General features: G+C 41.1%; 1 protein-coding gene across 1 annotated transcript in view; it reads left to right on the forward strand.

Annotated features, from left to right (window-relative positions):
* The window catches only part of COL6A5 (collagen type VI alpha 5 chain), a 117,879-nt gene that overhangs the window by 54,165 nt on the left and 41,387 nt on the right, over nucleotides 1-22,327 (forward strand). The window contains exons 14-32 of the mRNA XM_019726036.3: nucleotides 322-393; nucleotides 735-761; nucleotides 869-913; nucleotides 1,002-1,055; nucleotides 2,912-2,974; nucleotides 3,642-3,707; nucleotides 4,124-4,177; nucleotides 7,437-7,472; nucleotides 7,995-8,057; nucleotides 9,768-9,830; nucleotides 10,882-10,944; nucleotides 12,248-12,310; nucleotides 13,646-13,696; nucleotides 13,819-13,854; nucleotides 15,370-15,432; nucleotides 16,535-16,597; nucleotides 18,868-18,903; nucleotides 19,020-19,056; nucleotides 22,267-22,278. Of these exons, the coding sequence (XP_019581595.3) occupies nucleotides 322-393; nucleotides 735-761; nucleotides 869-913; nucleotides 1,002-1,055; nucleotides 2,912-2,974; nucleotides 3,642-3,707; nucleotides 4,124-4,177; nucleotides 7,437-7,472; nucleotides 7,995-8,057; nucleotides 9,768-9,830; nucleotides 10,882-10,944; nucleotides 12,248-12,310; nucleotides 13,646-13,696; nucleotides 13,819-13,854; nucleotides 15,370-15,432; nucleotides 16,535-16,597; nucleotides 18,868-18,903; nucleotides 19,020-19,056; nucleotides 22,267-22,278 (967 nt within the window). The remainder of the gene's footprint in view (nucleotides 1-321; nucleotides 394-734; nucleotides 762-868; nucleotides 914-1,001; nucleotides 1,056-2,911; nucleotides 2,975-3,641; nucleotides 3,708-4,123; nucleotides 4,178-7,436; nucleotides 7,473-7,994; nucleotides 8,058-9,767; nucleotides 9,831-10,881; nucleotides 10,945-12,247; nucleotides 12,311-13,645; nucleotides 13,697-13,818; nucleotides 13,855-15,369; nucleotides 15,433-16,534; nucleotides 16,598-18,867; nucleotides 18,904-19,019; nucleotides 19,057-22,266; nucleotides 22,279-22,327) is intronic.

Raw genomic sequence — 22,327 nt, forward strand, 5'->3', positions numbered from 1 at the left:
ACTTCCGGAGCGTTTGGAATGTGACTGGAAAGGAAGGCTACTTCCAAACCTTTGGCTGCGCTGTCTGATGAGGCACTGAAGCAGCTGAGCTCATCTTGCACCTTTGTGTGATGTTGGCTCTGAAAGAAAGCCCTGAAGCTTAACAGGGAAAATGTTTGCATGGAGGGGAGAAACAGAGTTAAATGAACAAGTTTGTGGGAGGATTTGTTTGTCTAAACCTCAGAATACCCAGGTAGTCTAGCTTCATTCTCGAAAAGTAAACTGCTGGCAGCTTCTGGCAAAAGAGTGACTTTGGATACCTGTCTGGTTACCTTTTCTTAGGGAAGACGAGGAGAAACTGGACCCCCAGGAGATAAAGGGATTGCAGGATGTCCAGGGCAGTGGGGTCAGAAGGTAAGGCTCTGCCGGCCATGTTATTTTAAATGTCGTGCAACATTGTTTCCCTTTGTCCTCCATTCCTGCCCTCCCTTGCTTTTTCTCTTCCTTCTCCCTTTCTTCTTTCCCTCTCTCCGATTACACGTTAGTTTCCTCATCTGCAGAATAATTCTCTTTTTAGTAATCTCAAGGAGTTTTGAGCATTAAGTTCTATCTATAACCTCTTTGTGATTGTAGAGCCAAAAGCAACTAAAGAAATACACAATCACTCTCTTTAGGAAGGCAGCTCCTTCCTGCTCCAACACTCTAGGAATCCACGTTGTCTGTGACACGTCAGTGAGATGTTTAATCTTTTACAGGGAGACAGAGGATTTTCTGGATACAAGGTACTGTAGTTTCTTCTCACACTGGATTTCCTCATGGGATTAGTTTCCCAATAAGCGCGTGGCAGAGATCTCCTCTGACCTGATTGCTGCCCATTATTGCCTCTCAGGGAGCCCAGGGAGAAGATGGGATTGATGGACTCGAAGGGGAAGAGGTAAGTCATTTTTCTTCAAGTACCATAAAATCAGCATGAGGTTGATATATATATATATGGAAATTTTGTTTTCTTTATCTTCTGTTAGGGCTTTCAAGGATTTCCTGGAAAAAAGGGAGAAAAAGGTGATCCAGGATCCCAGGTAACACTTCCATACATCAGAACAGGAGAATGTGGTGACAACAGCCTTAATTGCTGCGTGTGGGTGGTTATGAGGGATAAAACTGACAGCTGACTTAACCACATAATGAAGGCCTATGAAGGCAGCACCAAAATAGGTACTGCATTCGATTGCTGGGCAAGTGAGTAACTATGTAATTTTCAAGAATTTCCAGCTAGAAAACTTCGAGGCATGCAAGGATCGTCTACAGGCATGTTTTTCAGAAGTCTGAAAATGAATACTTTCGCCTGTCAGCAGCGTCCTTGTTCTCTGTATTGCATCAGAAAATAAATAAATAAATAAATAAATAAATAAATAAATAAATAAATAGCAAGAGCAAGAGACGAAATGATTTTGGTGGCCTTGGCATAGCAAATCACAGTGAAACTGTAACAATTTTAAATACATTTCAGCACTCATTAATATGTGCCTCCTTGGTTCCAAGCAGCTCTGCTTTTGCATTTTTAGTCCACTGAGTTACGGACTAAAGAATCGGAGTGAAGCACACAGTCATAGCTAATGTGATTGGGACGATGTTGCAGGCATCTACACAGAAGCCCAGAGAAGGACACCTAACTCAACGGGGGTGGGGTGGGGGAGGGGGGCAGGGATGGAGGGGAGTTCAGCAGGTCTTCCTGGAGGAAATGGTCCCTGAGCTGAAGATGAGTAGGAATTAGCAAGACATGGAGGAAGGGCATTCCAGACCGAGGGAACAGCATAAGCAAAGACCTGGAGGCCTGGGGCCCTGCAAGTTGTTCTGCCTGGCGTGAGCATTACAGTAGAGGTAGAGGGAGGTGAGGTTCAAGAGGTGGGGGGAGGAGATCAGGAAGGCACTGGTGAGCCATGTGGAGGAGTTGGGCTTTTAACCGTTAGGCAATGGGGAGACTTTGAAATATTTTAATCAGGGGATCCCAATTGAATTTGCGTGTTAGAAACACTACTTGGCAGTAGCGTGGAGGATGTGTTGGAGAGGACATAGATGCCAGGCAAAGATGAGAGGCAGATCTAGAACAATCAAGGTGAGAAGAGAGGAAGCCTTCAAGTAAAGCAATGGCAGAAGACAGAAGCAGGACATATTAAGCACACAGCAGGGCCCAGACTAGAGTAGGCACCTAGGTGTAAACTTTAAGGGAGCACTCATTCTCCAAGTGATGCACAGAGTGAGTGCTTCCCGAAGTTTTGCTGGGTGACTTCCGTATTTCACTGTCGTCCTGGCTCCGAGACATAAGTGCTCCAGATCTAGGTGACCAGAGGAGTACGAAATGAAGAGTCAGTCCAGAGGCTTGACTTGGACAAGTTGAGTTGGAAACAGTGGAGTTTGACATGACAATGGAACATTCCGGTGGAGGTTTCCAGTGGGCAATTTCATTATCGATGTCAGACGTTGCTGTTAATAGACCGGCTGGGATGTCCAATACAGTACTGAGTAGCAATGTGTGACTATTAAATTCAAATTAATTAAAATGAAAAATTCTGCTCTTCAGTTGCACTAGCCACGTTTCATGTACTCAGTAGGTGCATATGGCTGGTGGTTACCATATCAGACAGTGTACGTATAGAATATTTCTATCCCTGCTGAAAGTTCTATTGGATAGCACTAGGCTAGACCCTGGGAAGGTTTCCCATTTCTCAGCCTCACTACAGACAATCCTGATCACAGACTTAACACTAGACTTAGTTCTGCTTGAGAAGTCAGGGAACCTGGCTAAGGTAGGGGAATATGGATCTTTTCGTTTGGTTGATTTCCTCTCCTCCAAATACACAAGACACTTGACATTTTAATATCATTATAAAAACCTCTTACAAGCTAACTCAAAAGCTTGTTTTATTTTTTCCAGGGCAGCCCAGGTTCCAGAGGCCCCCCTGGGGAATATGGGGAGAAGGGCTTTCCAGGGGATCCTGTAAGTTCCTAGGGCCCAGTTGGCTCTGAATTTCTAACTGCTCCACCATTTGGGTTTCCTTTCTCTTGTGTCTCCTGATAATCTGTAGGCAAAGGCTTCTCTTGGGAGTTGGGGAGGTAGGTTGATCAAGGCTTATTTGTTTGGGAAAAATCTGTCTATATCTGATCTAGGCTGAATTACACTAAAATTCAGAACTGGGAACTAAAGTTCCATCTTATTCATCCTTATGGTATGTTGAGAGGTTCAGGTTCCTTTGTCAGGGGTGGGGGGCATGCCCATAGTTTTGCTTATTGGGCTTCTACTCTTGCAGATTCCCTATTTGCAGACTTTGTTACAAGGGATTCTTATTACACCTTTGAGGGCGTGGCATAAGCTTGTTTGGACTAGTGCAGCAATGAAGCTGCCAGTACAGAGAATTGACCATGACTTCAGCATGCACTCTTATAATTTGTCATTTATCACCAGACCCCCTTCAAACTTGGGGAAATATTACTTTCATTTTTTCACAAATGTACGAGTTTCAAATATGGAGGATTTTCTCACACTCCTCCTCACTTAATCCAAATTAGTTTAGTACTTGAACATTGTACCATTTTGAGCAGCTCCCCCCCAAAAAAAATCCCTGATATTAACATGATTCTGAAATACTTTTTAACTCTTCCTCTAGGGTGATCCAGGACAAAATAATAACATCAAAGGACAACGGGGCTCCAAAGGAGAGCAAGGAAGACAAGTATTTGGATCTGTTTTATATATATGAATTGGTTAATTCTGTTACTGAGCTGAGGTTTTCATAAAGTGTAAATGATTTACTGAAATATGCAATCCTTCTGTAAATGAACAAACACCCTGAAATTCACGGCTAAAAGAGCCTTGTGTCTGTGGCAGGTTACACTTCTGTGGTCAAAATGCTGCAGTTTCTGGCAGGTGATATTATATGGGGAAGCTGGTGTATCAGTGGATGTCCCAACACCATTTTGCTCTTTAATGGATTTTACCCTTTAGTGCTGATATGCAGAATGATTCTAGCACGATGCATCTGTTCTGCTGTTTTAATAGTGCTTGAGGTTTTGATGCTGATGCTGATGCCTTTTCAATTTATTCAGAACCTTTTGCCTTATGATCTTGGGGGAACTGTTGTACTTCCAGGGTAGAACCGGACAGAAAGGGAGACAAGGCAGTCCGAGTTCCAGAGGAAGCAGGGTAAGTGTTTCCATGGACATTCGTTTCCCTTCTTTATCACCTGAAGATGCCACAGAGGCAGTCAGAGTATTTGTGGCTGCAGAGTCAGCTGACCCAGGGCTGATCCATTGGCACTACTGACATTTTGGGCCAGATAATTTGGAGTGGCATAAGCATAAGCACTAGGGGATGTTTGTAGCATCCCTGGTCTCTCTACCCACTAGATGCCAGTAGCACCTCCTACCCATGGTTGTGACATCCAAAAATGTCTGCAGGTGTTACCAAATGTCTGTAGGGGGTGGGGTGGGGGTAAAATTGCCCGGGTTTGAGAACCACTGTGACACAGCTTGCTTGACCCTTTCTACTTTCCAGAAGCTTTTGAATGTCATTTCGAAAAGTCACTGACTAACAGAAAAGCCCTCCTTTAGTAGCTAGCATCTTTGAGCTGATATAAGAATATTACGAACTGGGTAATCACTCTTCATATATCACCAGTGGGAGAGAAGAATCACAGATAAATTCTTCCTGAATGAACCCAAACACTGGCTATTAAGGTCAAGCCAGTGGCAACCTTGAGATCCTAGGGTAACATTATAGCATCTCATGTGATATCAAGCCTAAAATAGTGATATTGGATTTCCCCTTCTTTTTGAGGAACAACCAAGAATCACTTTCTCTTTGTGGACTAAAATTAGAGATGGTATTTATAATGTGTTAGAAAGCCCTTTATCACCTGCTCAGCATGTAGCTCATAAAAAGAGAATGATGTACAACATCCTAGATCTGGCCCTGAATTTTATTCAAGAGGGAATGGACAACACTTGGCTTTCTTTTTAATTACAAATTTGGAATCTTCTCATCGCTTAGAAGGCTGTGTCTGATTCCCTCTCTCTCTTTGATAGGTAGTAGATAAATGTGTTTTAATTTCCTCTTGCCTTTGTTTATCTTGAATCATAGTTTTAAAGGAAAGGATCTGTAGAACGAAGGCTTAGACTTCCCAGTAGTTCTGGTAAAATGCTTTGATACATTGCCCTCTTTTCCACACCAGAGAATAAAAATCAAACAAAAGAAGGAAGAGAGCAGCAAGATGAGCTAAATGTTGCAAATTTTAAAAACACATACGTATTTTTGTTGGTTTAAGAGAAAATCCTTTTAGTTTGAAATAGCTTTGTAACTGTGACCATCAATCGGGCACTTTTTAAAAAGAGATGCTAGGGCCGTGGCAGGGAATTACTACTCGGACAAACCAGCGGATTACACTCAGTCAGTCCAAGCACAGGAGGCTCTCAGCCTCCCTTCCCCGTCTTCACCCGCTTCCCTGCCCATCTCTTCCTTTGGAACCTCTTTTATCTTGAATTAAATAATGCAACGTGGATATAAAACAACACCAAGCTTTTCTACTCTCCCCCACCTTTCCAGGGAAGGCCAGAATTCTCTATGAGGCTCGGAGGATATTAAGTGGATGATAAATTCTAAAAACACAAGCAAACCTGGGACATTGCCTCCCACTTGACAGAATTTCAACTTATGTAAATTAATTGTACTAGCCGTTGCCTAAAAAATGGATCAATGTCCTGAGAACCAGAGCACTTGAAATCACATTCCAGGCCCACTTCTTTTGCCCATCACACACAAACAATACTTATAAATAATAGTATTTATACTTCTGTAGCATCTGTTTTATGCCAGGTCCTGGTCAAATTACTTTCAAATATTAATTCATTTAATCCTCATAATAAACCTATGAGGTAGATACTATTCTTATACCCAGTTGACAGAGGAGAAAAATAAGGAACCTGGGGCAGCTTGCCCAGGATTAAGACAGGTAGTAAGTGATGGAGCTGGAGTTTGAAGCCAGACTGGCACACTCCAGAGTCTGGACTTCTAAGCACCGTGGCTGAAGTTTATAGGGCAAATACCCTGTGCCACCCAGGTATGGAAGGGAATGCTTGAGCTCAAGATTGCTTGACTTCTAAGGACACACCCCTAACCGTCGTGTATGCTGTCTGTCACAGATTAAACACTATTTTATCCTTGCTTTTTAGTGGAGACAAAATTATGACAGGGTGGAAATAGTGGCTTCAACCTTTCTTTACTATTTCTTTTCTGCTTTCATATGTCAACGGTTCTATTAGTCATATCACGGTACAAACAGCTGACAACTTACAATGGGTAACGTGTTCCAAAAGGTAGCTGCATTTTATTTAAAAGCAAATAGTACCTGCATCAAAGGGGCACAAGCTGGGTGGAGGAATTCTAATCATCACCCAACTTGGTGGAGGTGATATTTGGTCAGGTAGTTTTATTCGTAAAAAAGCTTCAGCATGTGAGCAGATGAAAACAACAGTGCTTCTGAAATAACAATTTCCACGGCTACCTTTCTGAATGAATGAATGGATAGAATTTTAAAAAGTATTTGTTTTGTACCTAAAGTAATCATAGTTGTTTATCAGAACACAAAGTAAGTTGACGGTTGAGATATTCCACAGCTCTCTCAAAGAGCCCGGGGTGGTAGGTGGGGAGGTCAGGGCACGGACTTTATCTGTCAATGCTGTTTAGGGGGAAAGGAGTTCGGATCTGGGGTCGGAATCATCTTCCCACTTGGTTAACGTTTTGGAAAGGAAAGGGTGTGGCAAAGACAGCCACTAGGTGGAGAGCCTGAGCTGGCGACCTGAAATCGCGTCTGGATAGATGCAGACAGATTTCCGTTTCAGAGGTCAGCTCCGTTTTTCTCAGATGAATCCAGATGTGCCATTTGGACCACCACATGGTGGCACAGACCCTGTCAGTCATTTCCTCCTTGTAGAATCCCATGGAAACAAATCCCAGGGGGCCCTTATGAAGCACTGCATCTAACAATTTTTTTATTCTCCCCCAAGATACAATCAGGGTCCCAGGACAGAGAGAGACGGATGTGGCACAGGTTGTTCTTACACAGGAAGCCTCTGGTTAGCAGACAGTGCTTAGTGGGATTTGCCGGAGAGGACAGGGAGAAGACAGGTTCTTCAGAATGGTTTGATTCTCCAAACAGCCTCCTGGATAGTTGTCAGCCTGGAGTTGGGTCTATGACTTTTAGATTGGTTTGCAATCAATCCTCCAAATGTTAATCCGTAATTAAGTGCCTAGTGTGAAAAGTTACCTTTGGCAAGTGCCTCGAGGAGGCCATTTCTTTGAGTGGCTCGCTTACTTATGTCTATCAGGGAATGAGACAGGCCGGTTTGCCTCTAAGGAGCCTCCAGCCAGACACCCAGACACTAACATTTTGCCTTTTCTTTTCCAGGGAAGAGAAGGCCAAAGGGGACACGATGGTCCCCCGGTGAGTATCCTTTACTTCCTGTCCTCTGTGATAGATGGGGCCAAGGAGATTCTCACATGCGCTTGGCACTGGGGAGGAATGAGCATTGGACAAGGCTGTTGGAGGAAGTGCCAAGCGCTGGACATGATAGCCACTGACGGGGAAGAGGAAGGGAACACAAGTGTCCATCAGGTCAGCTACCAGAAGCGAGATGGGCCTGACCTCAAGCAAAATAGCCTTCATAGTCACTTCAGAGACAAAAGGCTGTGTGTGATCCCAAATGCTGTGCACTTGACTGCTCTTCACGGGCACTGGGAATTGCCTGCCATTAGCGAAATTCTTTATTAGAATAAGAAAACGTGTGTTCATTTCTTATGCATCATAGAAGACTAAAATCCTGGGCAAAGTAGGGGGTGAGCCAAGAGTCAGACAAACATAGTCCCTGTGTACTGTGTACTGCAGTACTAGGTACTATAAAGAGAAAATCTCTATGGAAACTACTATGTGGAGAAAACTTTAACACTGAAAACTCTCATTCCTCAGGGGGAGCCGGGAAATCCTGGACCTAAAGGTACACAGGGAGCTGAAGGATTACAAGGCCCACAGGTATGTTGGAATAGTTCAAAAATACTGATAAATAATGCTAAGTTATTGTGGTAGTTCTGTATAAAAATAAATAACTGAGAAATTTGTGACCTGCCCCACCCTTCTTCATGGTATATGTCTCTGGAAGTCTGTATTTCCCATCATGGTGGGGGTGTCGCTCCATCAAATCTGCTCCTACATTTGCAGCTCCCTGATAGAGAAAAAGGCATGCTCTTGTGTTAACCTCGTATTATGTCTGCATGTTAGTAATAATGAATTATTAAGACCTTCGTATTATATTAGTAATCAACATCAGGATCAACAAATTGGTTTTCCTTACCTGAGGTCCTGCACACAGACTGCCATGAAGGACAATTAAGGATTGGAAACGGTTATTCACCTCGCCTGAAGCTAACTCCACAGGGGAGGACAGTGCTTCTGGAATGTCACTGATAGGGCTTTATGTGAGCCATGTACATTTTTTTCTTGGTCATATTATTAGTGATATGGGCACTGGAGTCAGGATATCTCTGACTCTCTTCCATGTCAGAAAGATGCTGGGGTCATTCCTAGAGAATGGCTTTGTAACACATGGGTATTTAGTCCCCTTATGGAGCCCACTTTAAGCCTGAGCTTGTCTGGAAGAGCCTGTGTAGATGTGTCCATTCTAAGACCTTCCTACCCTGTTTCCCCAAAAATAAGACCTAGCCAGACAATCAGCTCTAATGTGTCTTTTGGAGCAAAAATTAACATAAGACCCGGTCTTATTTAACTATAATATAAGACCGGGTATAGTATAGTATAGTATAATATAATATAATATAATATAATATAATATAATATAATATAATACCAGGTCTTATATTAATTTTTGCTCCAAAGGACACATTAGAGCTGATTGTCCGATTTGGTCTTATTTTTGGGGAAGCAGGGTAGGCGTTCATTTTCATTTTAGAAAGTTCCAGATTATTAAGACTAAACTGGAATTTGGGATTCTCTTTAATGATTCTGGGGTCCCTGAACCAAGCCACCCAGTAGCAGGTCCTTTAGATTGAATAACCATGAGACCAACTTAGGCCCTTCCCAGGTGTTGTGGAGAGAGGGGTGACATTACCTCAGCTACTTCAGAGTCCCCCTTAATACAAGGCTAGCCCAGTGGCTCCAAACACCGTTGGCACGGGGCAGCCAGTGCCATTTTATAGCTGGTGGTTTGGTAGTGAAAAATGTTACCAGCACCTCTATTTTTTCTTCTATGTGAGAGAACCATAATGAGAACCCTATCTTTGATGGTAAATATGGCAGAAAATGTGCTTCAATTTATCTGCTGCTAAAATGTCCATTTGTATGAACTTGAAACGACTTTGCTCTCTATTTTACACATTGAAAGCACTTTGGCCCAGGGAGCCTGCCCCATCAGAGGAATCCATCTGACAGTTAATTGTGTCTTACTTCCTTCTCCTATGGGTTTTATTCTCCCTTTAGCCTCTTTCATTTCTCCCTGTCCAAGAGAGATAAAGGTCTTATATCCAGCCTGGGAATTCCATAAGAAGACCTGTACCCCTGAGTCTGGGTCTCCCTTCAGTTTCTCTTCTAACATATGGTTAATCTCAGAATTGAAGGGCTGCTTAAAGGGTTGGACCATTGCTTTCCCATGGGGTTGTTTCAAAAGAATTAATAAAGTTAAGTTCTCATTCCCTTCATTGTACTATGTTTCTTTCCTTACGACAAAAGGGGTTAATTGGAATTCCTGGCAGTACTGGAGACAAAGGAAGCCCGGGGCTTAAAGGACCTCAGGTGAGTGACTGAGAAATGTTACAGTCAATTGTTTTCAACCTTTAGTCTCTTACTTCAAACACAACTTCATCTATAGTTTACTTTATATTATTGACATAAGGAGTATTTCATTTTTGGATTAACTTGGGACAAATTTGAGACACATGTTTAGCACATCTCAGATTCCTTGTGCATAACTTAAGCACCCTTTTCCCCTTCACTGGGGTTTTACTTGGAAAGCACAGACCCATTTCATCAGCCTGAAGAACGCATTTGGAAGAACACAAATCTTGCTGACTCCTGATCATTTCAAAACCTGATACCTTATTCTGGATTTTCTAACTTTTAAAAATTATCGGCGCCATGCCCATCTCCATTGACTGCCGATATTTTTAAATTATCTCTACAAAGATCCCTCACTACCCAAATTTATTTAATTCCCAAGTTCAGCTTTGAATTCACCATCTGAATCCATTTGGTTCCCGAGTTTCTGAATGTGAGGGATGAGAATTTGGATGGTGAGGGATTCACATGAAAAATGTTCCGAATCTATTCAGTTCTCCAGCTCAGCTGTTGAGAGTTCAGAAGGCGAGGGATACCTGTGTTTGCTCAGTTACTTTCCTGCCATGTTTGTGAAAGACATTTTTACCCATTTTCAGATTGGGAAACTGAAACACATCCTATACACTGTTTTGTATGTGTGCATGGTACAGTGCACAGAAGTGCCAACGACAGCAAAGTATCTTATTCTAGCAAAATCTGTGCATCACAACAACAAATTTGCCACATTCAGCAATAATGTGTGTCGAGTCAAGGGTGCCATTTCCGTTTCCCCCTAATGCTCCGGGGACAGTGGCATTCCTGCAGATGAAGATTTGTGGTCCTCTAATCAGGACTGTAGCCAGCGTCACCTGATTTTAGCCTAGATGTCTCTCTCCCCTGGGTGGCTGGGTTTCTTATTAAGGAGACCCCTCAAGTTGTTAGAAATGACAGGAAGAAAAGCAGATCTAGTCTAAAGGGTCTTCTAAGAATTGCTGTAGCACCAACATTTCCATTTCCCATTTTCTTTCAGGGTTCTCCTGGACCAATGGGAACTAAAGGGAGTGTTGGAAGACCTGGACTCTTGGGGAAAAAAGTAAATGTTACTTTTTACAGATTTCAAATACTGAGAGAAAAAAAGTTCTTTCATTCTTTTCATGCTTTTCATGTTAATTCCTCACATGATTGAATCCAGTCACCATCACCCACTTACCAGCTTTCTGCTAATACATTCTTTTCCTTTCATTGAGAGATAACTGCTTACCTCCCCATGAAACTGCCCCATTTCACTAGAAGAGATGCAGTGATCTCACCCATCATGAAACAACTGTGAAAAATCTCTTCAACATCCCGATTTCCTGACTGCATGAATGCACATGGTGGATGAGTTGGGCAGAGAGTAGGGGGTGTCAGAACTCAAATCTATTTATGCATGTAGTTCTCTAACTCAGCCTACCTTCTCTGAGGTGGCTCTGTTGGAGATTGTCAGAGAGCAAACTATTGGCCTATTCAGAATCTCATCCCCCTGAGTAAAACCTTTCATCAGCTGCCTCCCCCAGGACCAGCCTCAGGGGCCTGGGACCTGTGCCGTCATGCAGGGGGCCTAGTTTAGGGAGGCCCTCTGCTTGGTTTAATGCTCTGCTGTCACCATCTTGAAATCTTAATATTTGAGCAAGGGGCCTGTGCTTGCATTTGACACTGAGCCCCACAAATTATGGAGCCAGTCTTCACTTCCCCATGACCCTTAGGAAATTCTCCCGACTTTAAAGTAGCTTAGAAGGCCTTTTACAGTTTGACCCTGTTTAATTCTAAGGCTTCATAGCTCCTCTCCCTCCTGCATGCCTGCCTCAGGCTTCTCACCAATGCCTTCCCTCCACCTGGGTCATTCTCGCTCCTCCCTTGATCCTTCTTCCAGCTCAGTCAACTCATCCTTGAAGCCTTAGCATCCATATTCTTTTTTTTTTTCAGGTAGCCAGCCTCCTAGCCCCACCAAATCTAATTCAGATTCCTCCTTGCTTTGTGGCCATAGCACCCTGAACTTTATCACACAGGTTTAGAATCGTCTAATTGTCTTTTCAACCAGAACCACACCTATCCTGTGCAACAGTTTATTTTCCACGACAATAAATAATTGTTGGGTGGGCAAATGAACAACTTTCTCCTCTTTGCCTTCTCCTTCTGTCCTTCTCTAACACTAGGAAAGCAGTACTAGAGTCCAGCCCTGGGTGTGCTGATGTTTTCTGCTTGCCTTTGGGAAAATCACTGTTTCTTATACCCCCAGCTCCCTACTGAGTATTGAACCCTCACTGAAAACGCTAAGTCTCCCCATCTAATAGACAGAACTTCGTATGGTGGGAGCTATGCCTGATTTCTACCAATCTGGAGCTCTCATTTACTAGGGAGAACCTGGCATACCTGGAGATCCTGGGCCAGTGGGGCAAGCTGGACAGCGAGGAAAACAGGTATGAGGTTCCCGGACCCTTACCCTTTCCCAGCTCCATGTGCTCAGTTCTGAGGTCAAGAGAAGGAGGCTGACATCATCAACCTAAGCATGTGGGGTAATGCAGGTGTTTCAACACCTCCTAGGAAGATGTGGGACCACTTTCCCCACCTCATGCAGCTTTCATTTTATAGCTAATCTGTTAAAGTGAGGGAGAACAGCAAGAGAGAAAGGGAGCATGCAGAGAGGATATAGAGGGCATTCCAATATTTTAACAACTAATATGGCCATAGAGACACAGGTTGGTTGAAAAACAGCACCACTTGTTTCTCTCCCCATCTTACAAAATTCTAGGGCAACAATACGAAGAGAATAGGGCCAAGAAGTGGGGCATCTGGTCTAGTGGCTCTGGCTGTACCAGGATCTCAGTCTATGGAGCAGCCAGCATAGGAACAATTTTTAAAACTCCTTTTTTAAAATAATGTTTATTACAATTGTTATGCATAGATATTATAAAGAGCTTACCAAGCACAAAGGATGGGAAATGGGGAAGAAAAAAATTACTTATGTACCTTAGTTCATTTGACCAATCTCTTAATATTGGATACTTAGTTTGTTTTTAATTTTCACTGTCATGTAGCACAGAAATGAACATTCTTGTACCTAATTAAAAATTTTGAACAAAACTATATTTCATTTCTACATAGAAAGTTCTAGAAATAGAAATAGATTATGTACACATTTAATTAAGGCTTGAGCTCTATTGCAAAGTTCCCTTAAGAAAATTCAAATGAGATGTGCAAATATATGTACCCAGGTGTTATGCAGGAGCGTGCTTGCTTCTGGGTACCATACCAACAAGAGGTATTATCGCTTTCTTATTTTTATCTTTACCAATTTTATTGACCAAAAAAATGGTATCTCATTAGTGTTTCAAATTGCATTTCTTTGGTTACTAATGAGGGTGACATTTTTCTACATGTCTATTGGCCATTTATATATATATATATATATATATATTTTTTTTTTGTGGGGGAGGAATTCCTCATCCATGTCCTTTAGACCAGCTCCTCATTTTCCAGGCAAGTAGCAGCCACTGACTCCATAAGTCATGAATGACCATCCCTCTGCCTCTTGCAGTGTTTGTAGAGCACAGCTGGCCAAAGAAGTGCCAGGGCACTTACCAGGAAGTGAGCAAAACCCAACTACAAGCATGTTCCCAGAGTTCAAGGTCATTGATTAGGCCCCCTCCACCTAGACGTCCTTAGTGCTTCTCCCTTGACATTATCATCTCCCCAGTATAGATGACAATTAATTTTGAGTTTTAAGAAATTGAAATGAACTGATATTTTCACAGGGAGATTATGGCATCCCAGGCTATGGTCACATAGGACCAAAAGGAGTAAAGGTAAATATGGAAAACAATTATTTCTTTAATTGATGAATCAAACCTAAGTAATACAAGCAAAAATTTATCATATTGCAGAAGTGGTGTGTTGATTTATTCATTTTCTCTGCTGAAAATTATAGGGCTCAAGAGGATACTCTGGAGATATGGGGCAAAAGGTATGGTACACGTGACCTTCTTTTAAAATTACCATGACTCAATTCTCTCTACTTGAGAATTGAGATAAGCTTATAGATCTCAATGAAACAAACAAACAAAGCAAGGCAGTTGTTTTGCCTGGGCTTCAGGAAAAAAGGACCATACTTAACTCCTATGAATCTTGAAAGTGGAAAAGGTTGTCCTACCTTTCATTGCTTGATGTTTCTTGTCCTGAAACGCCAACTTTAGGTATCCGCTCACGTTTAGTCCTTTGTCCTCTTCTTGATTTCTCTGCCTCGGTGATAGCATTCAAAACTTTTGGCTTCACCTATTGCTATTTGTCCTTCATTTTAGTGGCTTTTATTTCCACTCACCTGAAAGATTACAATGCAGTTCTCATTGGTCTCCTACTTCCAACTTCTCCCTGCTTCAGTTAATCCCTAACACTGGTGTCAATTGATTTTTCCCCAAATTATAGCCTAATTATGTTACTCTCCTGATCAAACATCTTCCAGAATATTACCTCATCACCCTACCAGACTGAAATTCATCTCCATGCTCTAGAACCAGACAGATCTTCCATTTCAATCAGAGTAGCTCTTGTCATATCTGTTTTATACACCAGAATCGTGTAATAAGATTGCACTTTGTAAGTTATATAAAGGTCTAATCACTGTGTTATACACCTGAAACTAATATAATATTGTATGTCAACTGTTATTGAAAAATAAAAAAAAATTATTTAAAGAAAATGTCCTGTCTCAAAGAGTGTGTTCAACATAGTTGATGCTCAAAATAAAATTCAAAATATGGGTTAAAAAATAGTGTCTAATTAAACAAAGCAAATCAACTATAGGAAAATAGCCAATACTTGAATCCTTCAAAAAGTACATTTTTTGTTTTTGTTTATTTTTTTTAAGTGCTTTTAACTGATGAATTACCAAAAGAGATTCTTTCCTTAGGCAGAGAAGGGTGCAAGAAAGGGCTATGTAAGTAACTGTTAGGATAAGGGTTCTGTTGTAGAGAACTAAACTTCTCATTTACTTATAAAGGGAGAAAATTAGCATATTCAATTTAGGGATCAATGTGAAATTAACGTTGATAAATAACTGCTAAAATTAGTTTCCCACCAAAGTCAGAGTAAATGATTTTTACCTTCAACTTTTTCAGAAATGATTCATAAATTTAGGAAGAAATTCATTATTTAGTATTTTATGTAGTCAATAATACTCCATATGTTCTCCCTGATTTTCAAGCATTTTTCTTTAGATATTTTTAGTAACTGGTTGGATAGCCATTACATTGATATTTATACATACATATTTGTATTCTTAGAAAATTAAAAATATTTTGTAGAATATCTAAGTGTAATAATAACTTAATTCCAAAAGATAGAAGATGACTTTTAGTGTTTAATAATATAGTATATTTATAAGATGAATTAGGTTTTGGATTGAAGAGAATTATTTTTATTCTTTCATAGCAAATATTTTAATGTTTGATTAAACATTGATTTCTTATATCTGAATCTTCAGGGTGAAGTTGGCAATCCTGGAATTCCCGGGGGGCCTGGATCCAAAGGATTTAGGGGACTAACAGTAAGTTCCAGAAATAATACCTGTTTCTTTGGAAGACTCTGGCTTTTAGGTTGTAATAATAAATGTGGATCATAGATTCAATCCAAGGGCATTGAATCTGTAATGAATCAGAAATGTCACAAGGGCATTGAATCAGAAATGTCACTTCCTAGCTGAGTGACCTTCAACACATCGTTTCAGGGTCTCTATTTCTATAACATGAGAGTTGAACTTAGTGATACTGCAGGTCATTTTCAGCTCTGAAAGTCTATGGTTCCATGACTCCGAGCTATTTATATTATAATATAATGTTATTATATTATGAAGACTTACAAATTGATAATTGGCTGTTCTAAGGACTGTCAGTGCTTTCCAGTCCTTTCTAAGGCACATATTAAAGCTCAGCATGTTAATCCCGTTAGTGGAAATGGAGCTGACATCTTTCCACTGTGTCCCTGAGGATTTTCTGACAATCCCACTACCTATAACAAAGGTCATCTGGGGTATTTATTTTAAGGAAAACTGTTGAGATCTCCTAATTAGCAAAGGGCAGAGTAGAATGTTATACTTATTTAAAAACAAAGTGCTGAGAAAAACACCCTTTCATTTTAATATTTGAATGTAATATCAGTAGTCATTATCAGTGTGAAAGAGATGCAATTAATTCAACTGATACTTTCCATCTGGCTGGATAAATTTCATTAGTATCCATATCCATCAACTTGAGGTATGGGAATGACACAGCCCACCCATGTCTTCTTATGCATGTGGGCACTTATTTTTTGTATTTTATCCGTTGCAGATGGGAAATTTTTTATTAGAGCTCTGTGTGCCCTAGTATATTTGCTTTTTTTTTAGCGCCAACCTAGCTATGACACTAATTTAGATTTAAATGCACTGCCAGTACCAGAGCAAAGTGTGTCACTATATGAAGAGGCTAAAAGGGAAATGAATGTTTACCAATGATTACGAATGGCTATTTATAATACAAGTAAGGAATTTACTTGACTTGAATTAATAGTTGCTTTCTTTAGAAAAATATTTTAAATTGTAAAGCCTCATTAAAAGTGAGGTAATCCCATGGATAGATGAGGTGAAATGTAACACATTTTTCTATCTGCAGCTCACTGTAGGTTTGAATGGTATAAAAGGCTCTCAAGGACCCCCGGGCCCCCCTGGACGGAGAGTGAGTATACCCATGATAACTAAGTCATGCACCGAATACCAGTTTCTAGGATGTTCAACGGACAGGACATGGAATTAAAGTCAGAAGCACTGGGTTCCAGTCTAGATTCTGCTTTTTACTAGCTGTGGACTCTTGGGCCAGTCACTGAATCTTTCAGTGAACCCCAAAATAGAGATGACCTATCCTGTGCTAACCACTTCAACAGGTAGCTATGAGGATCAGAAAATCAAAAGTGAACACTCTTTGTAAACTCTGAAGATCAATGCAAATATTAGCTGTTACTGTTATTTTTTACTGAAGCTTTTAAATAGGAATGGGATTGCATAAGTTTAATAAAGGCGTTCTGGCAAAGTTCTATCATACTAGTCAATTGTTTCACAAAACCTTTATTGTTGCCTTCCTACCCTCAAAATTTAGATCTAGAGAGATTTGGAAATATAACTGAAACTTTCCACTGTGATTCCATTACAATAGAAATGTCACCTCTGAAAGCATTTCCAGGCAGTCAGGCATATCTCCCTCTGATGAAATATCCACCTCTCTATTTTAGTGCCTCTCATGTGATTGTAATGATTTATTTACATGCCTCTCTCCCTTAATGAGCACAGTCAGGTAAAAACTAAATGTCGCCAGCCCCTGTGTTTTGTGTAGGGGGTGCAGGCAGCATTGTGTAAGAAGTGGAGAAACCCCTTATCTTGTTTTATGCCCTGTGAATATTTCCTGACTACCTGGAGGCGTTCTTTAACGTGGGACTTCATAAAGAACACAGAAAATGTGGTTGTTTTTTGAATGACTGAATCCATAGTAAAATGAGAATTAACTACCTATAACAGATACTCTGGTGCAATCTTTTCTTTCTTTCGTGTTAAGGAACTAGTAAATATCCTTAGTCTTGTGGGTGAGAATCTAGCCTCTGAGCCAATCTGGATTTATCTCCTGTCCAGATTTATTTGGTGGGAGGTCCCATATCTTCCTGACCTTGTGCTTGGCCCTGCTGAGCTTGTAGAATGTGGCTTCTTTATCTCAGGCTCTTGATCTTAGCCTCTGCTTAAAAACTTGCTCAACATTACTCTTAAGTCTTTTAAGGACACACTCTCTGCAGTTCTGATCCTCTGAAAGATGGAGGCTGCCTATTCTATTTATTGGCCAGAAACTGTTCCTCTCTCTGTTTATGTGGCTGTGCATTGTTTTCTGTTTTCTGTCATAACTTATAAAGGAAAAGATGTGATTCAGCATCATTTAGTGAGATGCATGATTTCCTGATTTGGGTCAGGAAGTAACTATTCCCGCATGGGGGGCATCATGGGTGGCCCCAATAGTTCTGTTTAATACATGCAGCACACAGTGGGGCCCCTCAGCATTCAGCAGACATTTGACTGAATATTGGAGGAATGGATGTACAGATGACCCAGTTGATATTTGAAAAAAAGATTCTTGCACTGACATGGTTGAGCAGCTGGGGTGCCAGTGAAATTGTACTAGAGTGAACATGTAATAACATTTTCTAAAGCCAGCATCCTACCATTCATCAGTTGCCCAAAGGAATCCATGTGTACAAACATTTTCAGAACCAACTGCCAAGCAGAAACCCGTTCCTGATAAAAAGAAGTAAGAATGGGAAAAGAGAAAAGCTTAAGCTGTCAAGAAAGGAGGACTGCCTTTTTTTCAGGAACTCAGCTTGATTAATCTCACTCAATTACTGTGCTCCTTTGTTCCATAACTTCTCAGCATGTCTGAGTTGAGTGTGTATGCTATTCTTTTATGTAATGCTCATTTTGCTACGTAATTGTCTTTGGTTATTGTCACAAATGTAGAGGTTGTATGTTGCCACCTGCATTTTAAGCTCCTTGATTTGTAGTATGCCTGTACCTCTGAATTCTCAATAAATTATTCTCTTTTGTGCTGTGCTTTGGGAAGTCTGCTGTTTACAATTTTAACTTTTCTAAGGAGAATTGCCTTCTACGTGTCATATCTTTAGTACAAATAGCTTTAAGAAATACTTTCGTGTCTTTACTTCCTCTTACCCTGGATAAATAATTCAGTTCACTCAGGACAGACATTAGCTGAATTGATCTAACACGGAAAAAGGTTTGTAGTCCTGATTTAAGTGGGGAAAGAGCTTGATAATCCACCAGTTCAGAAATAGTTTAGTTGCACCCTGCCAGCTGTGCTTTTAAGAATGCAGTTTTGTTTTTCCCCCTTTGCTTTTGTTTTGACATTAAAGACTACGATTCACATACCAATAACTTGCTCTGATTTTGTTTCCCTAGGGCCCTAAAGGCATGGTGGGAGAGCCTGAATATTCTGTATGTATCTCCTTATTCATGAAAGAAAACCCAACCAGTCCACTGGCCAATAAATATGGCCACTTGGAGGTCACTGTGCTCATGTTCCTTTTCTCTCTCTCTGTTTTTATTTGCAGCAATGTGATCTGATCAAGTTCGTGCGAGACCATAGTCGTGAGTATCTGTGTTATGGAGCAGCGGCATGTGTGGTTGGTGAGGGCATGTAGGATGAAGGCAGTGTAGGTATGAGGAATCAGTAGGCAGACTTCACTGGTGGAGAGGGCAGATGTCTTCTGCACTAGGCTTGTTATGAGGGCCATCAAAGGGGGGGTAGCGGAAGGGGTATAAGTAATTGATGCAGTACCTCAACTTAGCTCATGAGGTGCCGTTCATACTGCGAGAGGAAACATGCCTATGGGAAGCAATTAGAGACCAACTCAAATGGTGTGTGAATTAGATCACACTAATATAACGATTATGTACAAAGGCCTGAGAAAGCATGGTGTTATAGGGGTGAACAAGGAGTTTGGGGTTAGTTGATTATTAGTTAGTGAAGTCTCCTTGGATGGGAGTAATTGAATCTGGCTATGGGGAAGTGATGGGGAGTGGCAAGATAATAATTTCAGCAAAAGAATAAAGCAGGAGTCAACAAATAGAGAGGTTGTTTTTCGTTATAAGGAAGGGGAAAATGAGGTAGAAAACATCCAGTGATCTCACTTCTGAAAATGTATCCTCAGGAAATAAAGCAGAACAAGGACAAATTATAGATACAGATGATTATTGAAATATTCATTAGAGCAAAATAACTATACATTTAGAGTCTTTAAACTTATAGAATAATAAGGTTGTGGTACATCATCTGATAAAGACAGCCAGAATATGAAAAAAATTGCCATTAAAAAGCAAAAAATTAACTTGGATCCTCATTTTCACACATACACACACATCTATCTATCTCTATCTCTATCTCTCTATCTCTATGTCTATGTCTATATCTATATCTGTCTATCTATATATTAGAGATGAAGGCAGAAAATTGTAACAACTTTTGGGTGATTTTAGGTGATTTGTCTTTTTTCATATTTGCATTATGTTTGTAATAATGCTTATACAATCACAGTCAGATGAATGTAAAATGAGAAAATTTACTGAAGGATTTGGGATGAAAATATAGTCACTGAAAGCATGTGACAAGGACAGAACAACAACTAAAACAAATTCAAAATTAATGTAAGGCCAGGCGCGGAGAGGCTTAGTAACACTGTGGGTCAGGAGACAGAGAAGGGGTTGTGAAAGGAAATCAATTGGTAGGAAAACGTGATGACTGTAAACTTTTTAGAGGTCGAAGAATGTTGTGTAAGCCCCAAATTGAAACAATACAACCAGCTGATGAAAGTGCGGCTGTAAAAAGGTGAGGATCAGGAAAGGAGACTCAGCTGTTGAAGTCACTCAAATACTTGTGGTCCTTAGAGCCACATGGATGGGTGAGGTTACCAAGGATATAACACTAGAGAGACAGAGACAGAACCCCAAGGGATGAGCCCAGGAAGCAAAAGGAGTGGGGCCAAAGGACAGAAAATGGCATCGTAACGATGAGGAATTCCTGCCAAATGTAGGCAAGTTGAAAAACAGGAAGAAGCTAGTGGAAAGAGGATTCAAAGGGAAAGGACCTTGTGAAAGACATTGATTGAGAGTTAAAAAGGCTCCAGCACAAGGAGGATGTGAGAACCAGGCCTGGGGCCACAGGGAGGGGACAAAGGGAGAGCCACTGGAGGGGACATGAATGTGTGATCAGCCTCACTCAAGATGTTGCTGGTATTCTCAGCAAAATCAAATGATGTCTTCCCAAGGAACACCAAAGGAGGTGGAAGGGGCTGGGGAGGTAAATACCAGCCCTCATAGGGCTTGGGTTTTTGAAGACAGTTTTCCAACAGTCAATGAAAGGAGTTAGCCAGAAAATTAAGGGGCCAGGGGGAGTATGGGCGGTTCTATAACCAGACAGGGTGCTGATCCATGAGCACGGAATTCTGGTATTTGGATCTTAGATGAGGATTTTGGTGACAGGCCTTTAGAGGTAATTCAAATGGCCTCACTTTATAGATGAGATCATCGAGGTCCTGCAAGGTTGGACTCCTGGTCTAACATGTCTGCTCTTCAGTCCTGCAGCAGCGCTCTGCCACACAGGAATGAGGGCCCAGGTCTTGAACGGGTGGCTGGGACCCTACCCCCAGAACCAAATAAGAGATCTAGGAGGCTGGGGAGAATGGAGAGAGAGGAGGGCAGTCGAGAACAAAACAGGAGGACCCAAATGATTAAAGTTTTAGAGGGAGAGGTATAAGCAAAGAGGATTTTTTAGGAAAAATAAAGTTAAAAAGAAACACACTACAAGAGGTCAACTCGTTTACTCAGTCACCCAGCTTTACTAGATTCAAACCCAGACAGGTGTGTCTATTTCCAGAGCCTGAGCTGGGTGAGAGGTTGACAAATAAAAAAGTTTTCTGTCAGAAAAAAAGGGATCTGTTTCAGGCCTTGAGTGCAGCGGAAGCTGTGGGTTATGTGTGCTATCTGCTGGCACAGACGAAAGACAAAAGATGTTAACAGGGTTGGTGTGAGGGGAACATGCTCTGTGGGACAGCAGGATGGAGGACCAATTTGTTATCAGTGCTAGTAAAATCTTTTATTATATTGCAGTGACTCATTTGCTTCCTAGGAATTGAGTAAAATGAACATGGAAATTGTCAGGCCTGTGCTTTCTTAAAGATTTACCGACATTTCCCCCGCTTCATCTGACAGAGTAAATCACTTAGAGAAACCAGATGCTATTTTGCTCAGGAGAAATCTTTGGGGGGTTTCCCTCCTCTCTCTTGATACGGAGATCACTCAAACGTAGGAGCTATATTTTTCAGCCGAGACAAAATTCATTTGGAAATCCTCAGAGTTCCGCAGGAATAGAGAGGCTCCCAAGGTGTTCATCAGGGAAGAAAATAAAACCCCATATTTTAGCCTTGCCTCACTGAATGAGTCTCAGAAGGCTATAAGCAGAGAGACAAAACAAATTGAATTTTAGCTATCTTGCCATTTAATCAGAGGCTCATCTATTCTGCTTCTAAGACAAGTGATCAGTGTTTTAGGTTTCAACCAAGATTCTGCTGAAGTTTGCTGGCCATGGCTCAAAAGGAGAAAGGGCCAGGAAGGTTCAAAAATTAATAAAGTTCTGTGGACGTCTTCCTCAATCCTTCAACTTTGGCTTCCCATATCTTAGGCATTAGCCTCATGTGCACTTAGAGTCAAACAAAATATTGTTGAAATTTTGTTGTTTTGGATTATTTTCAGTCTGTGTTCCAAAATGTAACTGACTCTTTTCTCTCTCTTTCCTTTTCATAGCTTGTTGGGAAGGTGAGTAGTCTCATTACACTGTGTTTCTTATAACTACTGTGTTCTGACA

The sequence above is a fragment of the Rhinolophus sinicus genome, chromosome 5 (genome assembly GCF_057876585.1).
Source record: "Rhinolophus sinicus isolate RSI-liver-muscle chromosome 5, RSI-T2T, whole genome shotgun sequence".
In the NCBI taxonomy this organism is placed as follows: Eukaryota; Metazoa; Chordata; class Mammalia; order Chiroptera; family Rhinolophidae; genus Rhinolophus; species Rhinolophus sinicus.